Source organism: Carassius gibelio, chromosome A19 (genome assembly GCF_023724105.1).
Source record: "Carassius gibelio isolate Cgi1373 ecotype wild population from Czech Republic chromosome A19, carGib1.2-hapl.c, whole genome shotgun sequence".
Classification (NCBI taxonomy): Eukaryota; Metazoa; Chordata; class Actinopteri; order Cypriniformes; family Cyprinidae; genus Carassius; species Carassius gibelio.
The window spans coordinates 28,165,799-28,177,949 of NC_068389.1; the positions used below are offsets into that span (position 1 = coordinate 28,165,799).

Genomic DNA, 12,151 nt, shown 5'->3' on the forward strand with positions numbered 1-12,151 from the left:
ATCTGAACCAAATGAACAAAATTCTCTCTTCATTCTTTACAATCTTTATACGTAAATACATTACTTCGTTTTTTTATAGGGATGCCACAAATCACACTGCTTGAGACATTAATTCTTCATATTCAAATGAAGGCCTGAAGCTTTAGAGAAGATATGGATTATATTAATATCTTTGGGTATTTCCCATGAATATTTTAAAAAAATAGTTGCAAGCTATTGGTCAAACAAGCTTTCAATCATTATGAAACAGGTAAACAACACAAAACCCGCACATTTCAGGATATTTAAAAATCCTGGCTGAAAAAAACAAACATTAAATGTACTCATTATTAAATGAATATTTAGTTTTTTAATTATAGCCTGCTTGTTTTGTTAATGAGACTGATGAAGCTGAGCGGAGTTTGCTGCCTCTTTCTGGAGCTCGAAGATGAAGCACTCTTTCAGATTTAGTTCATAATTCAGAAATACATCAAACCTTCATCAAATCAAATCGAGTCAAATTTCGCACTTTTTTGTGTTGGGGAAATGTTTAAAAAGTAGTCATCCACACACAATAATGACATCATGAGTTCTGTGTCGAAAACCAACAGACGACAAACAGAATTAATAGCACTATGCACTTTTTGTTTGCATAAACATTACAAAATATTAACTTACAACATCTACTAACATGTTTGAAATGATAAACCTCACATTTAAGTGTTTAACTCGTTTTAAGAAAGCTTGAGTCCACATCAGAGTTCATTGAGATCAGAGTTGGCGCGTCCTCCAGTCCGGTGCGCGTCACTGTCGAGCCGCTCGCGCTCGTGCTCGCTGACACCGGAAGTGAGGTTCCTCCGCGTTCATTGTGTTGTGGTATTCAGTGTTTTCGTTTATAAACTCGATTTCGTTGATAATTCGATGTTATTTTTCCGAATCTAAGAGCGCAGGTGTTTAGTGCGCACTTTTATTCCCGCGGAGGAGAAACATAATCACGTGTCTCCCCTCAGCAGCGGCGCGAGACCAACACAGGAGACAAATAGAGTTATATTATCGAATTAACGGACTAATTATTGTCGAAATGAGTTTAGCCAACAGCAGAGAGCAGCGCAGCACCGCGGGAAACCGCATGTCCAAACTACTGGACGCAGAAGAAGAAGACGAGTTTTACAAGACCACTTACGGAGGATTCAACGACGTGAGGATTCTATCTATCTATCTATCTATCTATCTATCTATCTATCTATCTATCTATCTATCTATCTATCTATCTATCTATCTATCTATCTATCATTAATATTTATTTAAAATGAATGTTAGTCTTTTCATATTTAAGTATTTTTTTTAAATATACATTTTAGAAATACATTTCATTTAAATATATATATATATATATATATATATATATATATATATATATATATATATATATATATTAAAAGTACCTACATTTAAAATATACACATTTCATATAAATATTTATGTATTCAGATATAATAAATAGTTTATTTAAATTGTAATGAATACTTCAACCATATTTCTATATATATAAATTGTATGTAAATATTTGTATATTCATGTATAAATATTTCAAATATATACATTTAATTTAAATATTAAAAGTATGTAAACATGCAGGATTATTATATATATACATGACTTACATGAAACGTGTAGTATATTTGTAATCTCTGTCCATCTACACCTGTCTCTGTGTTCACATGTATGTGTCTCTCTCTCTCTCTGTGTGTGTGTGTGTGTGTGTGTGTGTGTGTGTGTGTGTGTCTCTCTGTGTGTGTGTGTGTGTGTGTGTGCTGAGCAGGAGTCTGGAGATGACGAGTACAGAGGTGATCACTCAGACACTGAAGACGAGGTGGACAGTGATTTTGACATCGATGAAGGAGACGAACCCAACAGCGATCAGGAGGACGATGCTCCACGCAGAAAGAGCCGAGTGGTCACTAAAGCATACAAGGTCAGGCATCTCACACACACACACACACACTCAACACATCTGCTCCTACTTAACTCTGTGTGTGTGTTTCAGGAGCCGCTGAAGGTCTCCAAGCCCAAAGTCAAGCGAGTTCCTGAACAATTAAAGACTGAACGGCCCAAAGTGGACAGACGCACCTTTCTAGAGCTGCAGGAGTTTGGAGAAAGTGAGACACACTCACAAACACTTTATCCATATTTTGAATTAGTTTTTATTTTTATACTTTCTGTTTTCATATTAATTTGAGTTAAAGTTTTTATAACTTGTGTGTTTTGTCCAATAAAAATTTTATTTATTTTAATTTCAGTTATTTTATTACATCAAGTTTAATTAAATGAAAATGAGAAATGTTGGCTTGGGAACTAGCTTCAATAAAACTTTATTTTAGTTCAGGACAGGTAACGGAAATTATTTATGTTTTTTTCTTTTCAGCTTTTTTATTGTTTATTTATATTTTTTAAATGATCTTCTATTTTTTGGATCAAGTTAAAATTATTGTATTCTCTTTTTCATGAAGTTCAACTTGATCTGCTAAAATAGCTAAAACCAAAAATATATATATAGATGGTTTTATAGTTTAATACTAAAGCAAAAAATAATAATTTGCATCAGATGCTGATATTTCTGTGATGATATTCTTCTGCTTGTGCTGTAAATCAGTAGATCTTCCTGACAGATACTGACATAAACTGATCTAAATATCTGTATCTCCAGTAATGTGCAGATACAGAAATGTGTTTTGTGTGTTGAAGTAGCTGTATAAGGTTCTGGTTGTGTTTCAGTGCGTAAGTCTGTGCGTAAGTCCACGAGTGAACACACACGACAGACGAACGAGCGTCTGCAGGAGCGTCAGCTGGAGGCACCTCGCAAGAGGAGAGGAGCTCTGAGCGAACGAGTGCTGACACAAGAAGAGCTGCTCGCAGAGGCCAAACTCACCGCAGAGAGCAACCTGAGATCACTGGGTAACACACTCACTCAATCTCTCTCGTACACTCACTCACTCTCTCTCTCGCACTCTCACTCAATCTCTCTCTCTCGCACACTCACTCACTCTCTCTCTCTCTCTCGCGCACTCACTCTCTCTCTCTCTCTCTCTCTCTCTCTCTCTCTCTCTCTCTCACACACTCTCACTCACTCTCTCGCTCACTCTCTTTCGCACTTTCTCTCTCGTGCGCTCACACTCGCTATCTCACGCTCACACACTCTAGCAGTCACGCTCTCTCTCGCACTCACGCTCTTTCGTACACTCAATCTCTCGCACACACTCTCTTGCACACACACTCACTCACTTTTGCACACACACTCACTCACTCTCTTGCACACACACTCACTTAATCTCTCGCACACTCACTCACACTCTCTCACACTCACAATGGGTCTCATTCACTAAATATGCGTAGGCACAGATTTTTGCGTGAAATGTGCGTACGGACGTTTTCACGAATAAATCATGATTCATCAAAAACTTTCGTACTAAAATTTATCCTAAATATACGAAAAGATTCAAGAACAACTTATGCCACATGTACGCAATAATCATGTACAACCGGGGCCTTATAAGCATGTGTTAAGAACCCTATATAATTAAATGTTATTGATAAATTATAATTACAGTTCCAATTTATATATATATATATATATATATATATATATTAGAGGTCCAAACAACAATCACCTGATCTATCCTTATAAACGGTGATTAATGTGTCTCATCTTGTGTTTAGAGGCATGGCACACTTGGTACTGCTTGAAGACATCGCGGCGCGTGCTCTAAGGAGAGAGTGCGTCTTTAGAGAGCGCACAGATATGTTCGCGGAGAGTGACGAATGGCTGTTCAGTCGCTTTAGGTTGCCCAGAGAAGTCCTCATTGATTTATTCAACTCACTGGAACCACACCTAAGCCACGTTATGCCAGTGGATACACTTATAAATAACAATTTTTTCCTGGCTTCCACCTCCGACAGCAAAACCTCACATTCATTATCGTTAAAGTTATTTTTCTTTGTCTTTTGTTTCGGTGCCATAATTGTCTTTCTCTGTACAAGTGCCTCGTTGTGGAAAGCCCTTATATGGAGCTCGTTTGGGCGTGAATTATGCTAATTACTGACCTCGTGCACGTGGGCGCTTATTTAGAAGACTCCAAATTCACTAACAGAAGAACGAGTTTAAGAACAAGCTCATGTGCGTACGCACGTGTTGTGAATTAGGCGGAAAGTTATCGTGAGAAGTTCAAATGTGCGTATGAATAAGAAAATTGTACGCAAAAATTAGTGAATGAGACCCAATCTCTTTCTCTCGCACTGGCACTCTCTCGCACTCTCTAGCACACACTCAGACTCTCTCGCACTCTCACTTACTATCTCTTTCGCACTCACACTGGCACTCTAACTCTCACTCTCTCGCACACTCACTCAATCTCTCTCTCGCACACTCACTCAATATCTCGCACACTCACTCAATATCTCGCACACTCACTCAATCTCTCTGGCACTCTCACTCACTCTCTCGTACACTCACTCAATCTCTCTCGCACTCTCACTCACTCTCTCTCGTACACTCACTCAATCTCTCTCGCACTCTCACTCACTCTCTCTCGTACACTCACTCTCTCTCTCGCACACTCACTCAATATCTCGCACACTCACTCAATCTCTCTCGCACACTCACTCAATCTCTCTCGCACACTCACTCAATATCTCGCACACTCACTCAATCTCTCTCGCACACTCACTCAATATCTCGCACACTCACTCAATATCTCGCACACTCACTCAATCTCTCTCGCACACTCACTCAATCTCTCTCGCACACTCAATCTCTCTCGCACTCTCACTCACTCTCTCTCGTACACTCACTCAATCTCTCTCGCACTCTCACTCACTCTCTCTCGTACACTCACTCAATCTCTCTCGCACTCTCACTCACTCTCTCTCGTACACTCACTCACTCTCTCTCTCGCACACTCACTCAATATCTCGCACACTCACTCAATCTCTCTCGCACACTCAATCTCTCTCGCACACTCACTCAATCTCTCTCTCGCACACTCACTCAATATCTCGCACACTCACTCAATATCTCGCACACTCACTCAATATCTCGCACACTCACTCAATCTCTCTCGCACACTCACTCAATCTCTCTCGCACTCTCACTCACTCTCTCTCGTACACTCACTCAATCTCTCTCGCACTCTCACTCACTCTCTCTCGTACACTCACTCAATCTCTCTCGCACTCTCACTCACTCTCTCGTACACTCACTCAATCTCTCTCGCACTCTCACTCACTCTCTCTCGTACACTCACTCACTCTCTCTCTCGCACTCTCACTCAATCTCTCTCGCACTCTCACTCACTCTCTCTCGTACACTCACTCAATCTCTCTCGCACTCTCACTCACTCTCTCTCGTACACTCACTCAATCTCTCTCGCACTCTCACTCACTCTCTCTCTCGTACACTCACTCACTCTCTCTCTCGCACACTCACTCAATATCTCGCACACTCACTCAATCTCTCTCGCACACTCACTCAATCTCTCTCGCACACTCACTCAATATCTCGCACACTCACTCAATCTCTCTCGCACACTCACTCAATATCTCGCACACTCACTCAATCTCTCTCGCACACTCACTCAATCTCTCTTGCACTCTCACTCACTCGTACACTCACTCAATCTCTCTCGCACTCTCACTCACTCTCTCTCGTACACTCACTCAATCTCTCGCACTCTCACTCACTCTCTCTCGTACACTCACTCAATCTCTCTCGCACTCTCACTCACTCTCTCTCGTACACTCACTCAATCTCTCTCGCACTCTCACTCACTCTCTCTCGTACACTCACTCAATCTCTCTCGCACTCTCACTCACTCTCTCTCGTACACTCACTCACTCTCTCTCGCACTCTCACTCAATCTCTCGCACTCACACTCAATCTCTCTCGCACACTCACTCAATCTCTCTCGCACTCTCACTCTCTCTCTCTTGCACACTCACTCAATCTCTCTCGCACTCTCACTCACTCTCTCGTACACTCACTCAATCTCTCTCGCACTCTCACTCAATCTCTCGCACTCTCACTCAATCTCTCTTGCACTCTCACTCAATCTCTCTCGCACTCTCACTCATTCTCTCTCGCACTCTCACTCACTCTCTCTCTCGTACACTCACTCACTCTCTCGTACACTCAATCTCTCTCGCACTCTCACTCAATCTCTCTCGCACTCTCACTCAATCTCTCGCACACTCAATCTCTCTCGCACTCTCACTCAATCTCTCTCGCACTCTCACTCAATCTCTCGCACACTCAATCTCTCTCACACTCTCACTCACTCTCTCGTACACTCACTCAATCTCTCTCGCACTCTCACTCAATCTCTCTCGCACTCTCACTCAATCTCTCTCGCACTCTCACTCACTCTCTCTCGCACTCTCACTCAATCTCTCTCGCACTCTCACTCAATCTCTCTCGCACTCTCACTCAATCTCTCTCGCACTCTCACTCAATCTCTCTCGCACTCTCACTCAATCTCTCTCGCACTCTCACTCAATCTCTCTCGCACTCTCACTCATTCTCTCTCGCACTCTCACTCATTCTCTCTCGCACTCTCACTCACTCTCTCTCTCGTACACTCACTCACTCTCTCTCTCGCATACTCACTCAGTCTCTTTCGCACTAACTCTCTCTCTCTCTCGCACTCACTATCCATCTCTCTCTCGCACTCACTCTCTCTCTCTTTCTCGCACTCACACACACACACCCACACACAGCCTCTCACCCTGAGACGAGTGTGTGCTCCGATGACACTGTGTGTGTGTGTGTGTGTTTCAGAAAACTATGAGCGTTTAGAGGCTGATAAGAAGAAGCATGTTCATAAGAAGAGACGGTTTGAAGGGCCGAGCATCCGCTATCACTCAGTGCTGATGCCGCTCATCCCAGACGCTCACTTGAAGGAGGAGAACGTGGATGTGGAGGGGTACACAGAATTATTATTATCCTGAATTACTCTAAAACAGGAGCTTGTTCTGCTGATAGGTGAATAGTTACGGTCCGTTATCATCATGCTGTTGTGTCACTGAAAGATGCAAATGTGCTCCTAGATTTTAAATCATTTAGTTTGGTACATTATCACATATTCACAGTTCTCTGATGTCAGTTAATGACATGCAGCTAAACAGACAAAATATTTAATCTTTTAATAGTATTTAATTTTAACTTACAAAACTTACATTTACATTTGCTTCATTGCTATTATTTATTTATATGTTATTTTAAATTTGCTTAGGTCTGTTTTTATAACCCAAAAATGACCAATTACTCAATTAATTGTCAAAATAATTGACCAATTTCTTGGTGACCAGAGTAATCGTTAATGACAGACACTGCTTCATATGAGCAAGATGCATGATGGACTTTCTCATTTCTTCTGTTAAAGGCTGGATCAAGACACGCCCCAAGCCACACCCACTTCTTCATCCTCCTCTCAGGGGGCGGGGTCTCTTTGCTCCCGCACATACATCACCTTCAGTGACGATGAGGCGTTTAGCTCCGCCTTCCCACCGTCGGCTCGCTCTAGCCCCGCCCAGCCTGTTCAGGAGGTGTGTCCTGTTACCCATAAACCCGCTCTGTATCGTGACCCTGTGACGGACATCCCCTACGCTAACGCTCGAGCCTTCCGCATCATCCGTGAGGCTTACCAGAAATACATCGCGGCGCACGGTTTCCCCAACGCTTCTGGAAGCTTCAGCGGAAACACTGACGTCAGCGATTCACCGGCAGCGACCGCCAAGAGCACACGACCCAAAGCCGTCGTCAAACAGACCGTAGTCGCCACCTAGATGCATCTAAACGACTGCTTTACTGTGTTTAACTCCACACGACTCGGCTTTGACTGTGTTTGTGGATATTTTTTGATAAATTCAGTCAAAACTGTCAGAATGAACAGAATGTCAATGTGACGTAGCGATAAACAATACTGCTTTTGGATTTCTGTATCTTAATGTTAATTTCAATATTTAGTTACGTTAAATAATACATAGATTAATAAATGCTGAAAATTTCTCATTCTTGGTTCAGGTCAAGTAGTGTCAACAATTACAGACTGTTTTGTAAAGTGTTACCATACAGGTGTCAACTGATTCAGATTCAGTGATTCAAAGCTTTGTGACTCTGAATCACTCTGAACGACTCAGATCCGTTGATTTAGAATCACATCACCAGCACTGGCTCTCAACTGTTCATTTTCTGATTTCTCCTTTTGTATAAAATTACAATAAAAATGCAATAAAGAACTCAAGAGTGATAACATTTCTTTTTTTTTCTAGTTTGATCCTCTGGATCCTCCAATGGATGCTTTGCAGTGAATGGGTGCCGTCAGAATGAGAGTCCAAACAGCTGATAAAAACATCACAATAATCCACAGCACTCCAGTCCATCAGTGAACATCTGGAGAAGACAAAAACTGAAACAAATCCAGCATTTAGATGTTTTTAACTCAAATACATAGTCTATAATCCATAATAACACTTCCTCCAGTGAAGGAGGTGTTCTGGTCTGAATCAGGAGAGAAATCTGCACAGATCAAGCAGCGTTTAAACAGATCTAGACAAATATGTGTCTTCTCCAGATGTTCACTGATGGACTGGAGTGCTGTGGATTATTGTGATGTTTTTATCAGACTCTCATTCTGACGGCACCCATTCACTGCAGAGCATCCATTGATGAGACACTGATGCAGTGCTGCATGAGGTGCAAAAAAAGATAAACCAGACCATATCAAAAGATCGCAGTGATGAAGAAGAGGCTTCTAAAGCTGTGAGAAACAACAAAAGTGCACTTATTATTAAAACTTTATTCAGGTTATGAATAAACATGAAAACAACAATGAATTAATTTACTGTTAAACACGGTGGAACCGTACATTAAATCCAGTGTTGTATAAGTTCTGTGTGTTAATATTTATGGGTGAAATTAATGTTAAAATGCAAAAACAAATCTAAATCTTTTTATGCAAAACATGATTTTTTTTAAAGTGATAGTACACCCAAAAATTATAATTCTGTCATTTATTTGTTCCAAAACTGAATGACTGTGGAACATCAAATGAATTTTATCAGACCACATTTACTTCCTTGAGTTGCACAGAAGAACGTTTTGCAAATATTTCCATTAAGTTAATGTTTTCTGAACAATCAAAACATCCACTGTTATTACAGACCATAACTTTGAATTAAGTCTACTGGAAGAATGTGAGCTTATAACTCTCTAGAACGTTCTGAGAATGAGGAGAGTAAACAATGACAGAATTCTGATTTTTGAGTGGACTGTCCCTTTAAATCTTCCTTTTTATGTTGTGTGCAGTATTAGCTGCATGTGTTCTGGTCGTGTTTAGTGCTAATCTCTCAATCAGACATGAGAGATGTGTCCAGGCCAGTGTCTCACTGCCTCCCTGAGCTCAGTGTCTCTGTCTTCAGAAGCTCTGAAGGCCAGTCTTTCAGTCCAGCGCGTCTCTCTGTGTTCAGAGCTTGCCCTCTTCGATCATGCGGTTCAGACCGATGCAGATCTTGCTGAGATTCGGCCACAGTGTGCCATGAGGGTCGTACAGGTGTGTGAGGAGCTCGGGGTCCGAGTAATGGTTGAACACGTGTCTGATGCGGTCCAGAGATTTGGGTGTCAGGTGCTTCTCCACCAGCTTCAGCAGTAGATCACGACAATCGGACAGCAGCTCCATCATCACGTTCTTATCAAAGGTGAACTCCACCTGACGCAGAGACACGCACGCTCGTTATTATATGTTTACATTCATGCATTCAACACACTTTTATACAGAGAGAATCGAAAAGGAGGAACACATTTTTTTTTACATTTGTACATTTCTGCACATATTCCTACCCTGATAACACGTGACATCACAGATACGTCTATTAGACGTCTGCTAGTCGTATTTTTAGTGTTTGCTCATCTACAACACGTCTATAGGATGTTTCCTATCAGATTTCAAATAGAAGTTTAGAAGATGAATTTAAGATGTGTTTTAAATTTACATCTGAAAGGCGTTTTTCTGACACAGATGAAGCGATCTTTAACAGACATCCTGCACAAGTATGTGTGCTATCTGGCCTTATTCTTAACTCTTGAGATTAGAGCATCAGCAGAAAAGCAGAGCTGAAGTTGCAAAAATTAATAAATAAGTACAAGATGAGGGACATAAGAGAGAGAGATAGACATTTATCAGAGTTGCATGCATGCGGTTATTTATTTTGAAATCAAGATGTTGTCTTCTGAGTGGTTTTATCATGCTCTGAAAACTTTTTAAGAACATTGTTATTTGGTATTGCTAACATTTTTCTGAAGTAAATTAGTGTTTCTGTCCGAGCCAAAAGTCACTAGTGTATTTTGGTTGGTTGCTAGGGCTAAATAGTTGCAGTGCAGTTGCTAAGGTATCCTTAGTAGTTTCTAAGTGATTGCTAGGGTCTTCTAAGAGGTTGCTCTATGGTTGCTAGGGTGTTCGGAGTAATTGATATGAGGTTGCTTAGGTGTTCTAAGTAGTTGCTATGCGGTTGCTAGGTGTTCTAAGTAGTTGCTATGAGGTTGCTAGGTGTTCGAAGTAGTTGCTATGAGGTTGCTAGGGTGTTCGAAGTAGTTGCTATGAGGTTGCTAGGTGTTCGAAGTAGTTGCTATGCAGTTTCCGTGGTATTCTGAATTGTTGATAATTTGGTTGCTAACATGTCCTAAGTAGTTGCTTTGCGGTTGCTAGGGTGGTCTAAGATGTTGCTATGTACTTGCTAGGGTGTTCAGTGGAGTTGCTATACCATCTCTAGGGTGCCCTACGTAGTTGCTATGCAGTTGCTAGGGTGTCCTGCGTGGTTTCTATGTAATTGCTAGAGTTTTCCAGGCAGCTGCTATATGGTTTCTAGGGTGGTTTAAATTGTTGCAGTGTGGTTGCTAGGGTGTTCTAAGTAGTTGCTATGCCATTTTTGTGGTGTTCTGAGTAATTTCTAGTAGTTGCTAAGTTTCCTAAGTAGCTGCTATGCAGTTGGTATGCAGTTGCTAGGGTACTCTGAGTGGTTGTTGGGGTGTTCTTTGTAGTTTCTATGCAGTTTCTGGGGTGTTCTGAGTACTTGTTATACGATTGCTACTAAGAACACACAGTTGCTAGGGTGTTCCGGGTGGTAACTATGTGGTTGTTAGGTAGTTGCTAAGTAGTTGCTATATGTTTGCTAGTGTGCTCTGAGTGGTTGCTATGGTGTTCTAAGTAGTTGCTATGGTGTTTAGGGTGTTCTGAGTAGCTGCTATCTAGCCACTAGGTTACTCTGGATGGTTTCTAAGTGGTTTCTTCCTGGCTGGTGTGAAATGGCACACAAACGCTGCAGGAAGACACACACGTACTTAAAGACTATCAGCTGTAGTACTGCTGATGATTAATCATAACACAACATTAGCATGTAAATATGACTGATGAATGTGAGTGTTTGTACCTCCTGGAAGCTGATGGCCGTCATGGCTCCATTATGGAGTTTTTTCCTGAAGTCTTGCGCCACACTCAGCTCCTCCGCGCTGAACTTGTCATGCTTGAACAGAACCCCCACCTTCACGGCGATCTTGATCATGTTCTTCACCACCTTCTGGGCCTCGGTGCGGTTCCCCGAGTGCTCTTTGGAGACGCGGTACAGCTCGTCCAGAACCTCGCCGCTGTTGTCATCGATGAACATATGAGCCACGGACTTACTGGCCATGTGACTGAGGATCTTCTTCTGGGCCTTCATGGCCATGTCCTTCGAGCTGAACGCCTCCATCCTGATGACAGGAGAGCACGGACGGACACAGATGTACAGCCGTGTGCGAGTGTGTTTACCTGCGTCGTGCAGTTGGAGGTGTTTGCGACTAGTCTGTTATGTCTTTTTGAGGAAGTGGCGTCTTCCGCTGTGTAACTGTGAGAGGAAACTGTGTGATCGGAGGAGATATGTCACTTCTGCTTTCTGTGTCTCTCACACACTTCAACTTTGAGTTTCAGACTCGAACCTCCCTCTCAAGAGATGTTTCATGTCATTCAGGGTGTTGAACGTGTGAGAACAGAAGCACAAAGTAACCTGAAAATAGTACGTCTAAAGCTTCACGTCATCTTCAAACATAAGGTGTGAAAAATCAACAATGTGATTAAATGGAAAGCTCCCA

At 41.8% G+C, this 12,151-nt stretch overlaps 2 protein-coding genes across 2 annotated transcripts; one reads left to right on the forward strand and one right to left on the reverse strand.

Moving 5' to 3' along the window:
* The first annotated feature begins 743 nt into the window (after positions 1-743).
* On the forward strand, positions 744-8,268 carry vps72a (vacuolar protein sorting 72 homolog a). Its single transcript, XM_052534107.1, has 6 exons — positions 744-1,177; positions 1,802-1,954; positions 2,027-2,138; positions 2,755-2,934; positions 6,809-6,953; positions 7,413-8,268. The coding sequence occupies exons 1-6, from the start codon at positions 1,061-1,063 to the stop codon at positions 7,813-7,815; spliced, it is 1,110 nt and encodes a 369-aa protein (XP_052390067.1). The 5' UTR covers positions 744-1,060; the 3' UTR covers positions 7,816-8,268.
* A 543-nt stretch (positions 8,269-8,811) lies between these two features.
* On the reverse strand, positions 8,812-11,902 carry tnfaip8l2a (tumor necrosis factor, alpha-induced protein 8-like 2a). The gene is made up of 2 exons (XM_052534132.1): positions 11,455-11,902; positions 8,812-9,737 (listed from the first exon to the last, which is right to left on the reverse strand). The coding sequence occupies exons 1-2, from the start codon at positions 11,770-11,772 to the stop codon at positions 9,495-9,497; spliced, it is 561 nt and encodes a 186-aa protein (XP_052390092.1). The 5' UTR covers positions 11,773-11,902; the 3' UTR covers positions 8,812-9,494.
* Between the last annotated feature and the right edge of the window lie 249 nt (positions 11,903-12,151).

What these genes read in the sequence shown, in the direction of transcription:
- vps72a (XM_052534107.1), top strand. Translation starts at nt 1,061, where the DNA reads ATGAGTTTAGCCAACAGCAGAGAGCAGCGCAGCACCGCGGGAAACCGC. An exon ending in CTTACGGAGGATTCAACGAC is followed by an intron (nt 1,178 to 1,801) that starts GTGAGGATTCTA and finishes TGTGCTGAGCAG; the next exon opens with GAGTCTGGAGATGACGAGTA. An exon ending in GAGAACGTGGATGTGGAGGG is followed by an intron (nt 6,954 to 7,412) that starts GTACACAGAATT and finishes CTTCTGTTAAAG; the next exon opens with GCTGGATCAAGACACGCCCC.
- tnfaip8l2a (XM_052534132.1), bottom strand. Translation starts at nt 11,772, where the DNA reads ATGGAGGCGTTCAGCTCGAAGGACATGGCCATGAAGGCCCAGAAGAAG. An exon ending in CGGCCATCAGCTTCCAGGAG is followed by an intron (nt 9,738 to 11,454) that starts GTACAAACACTC and finishes TCTCTGCGTCAG; the next exon opens with GTGGAGTTCACCTTTGATAA.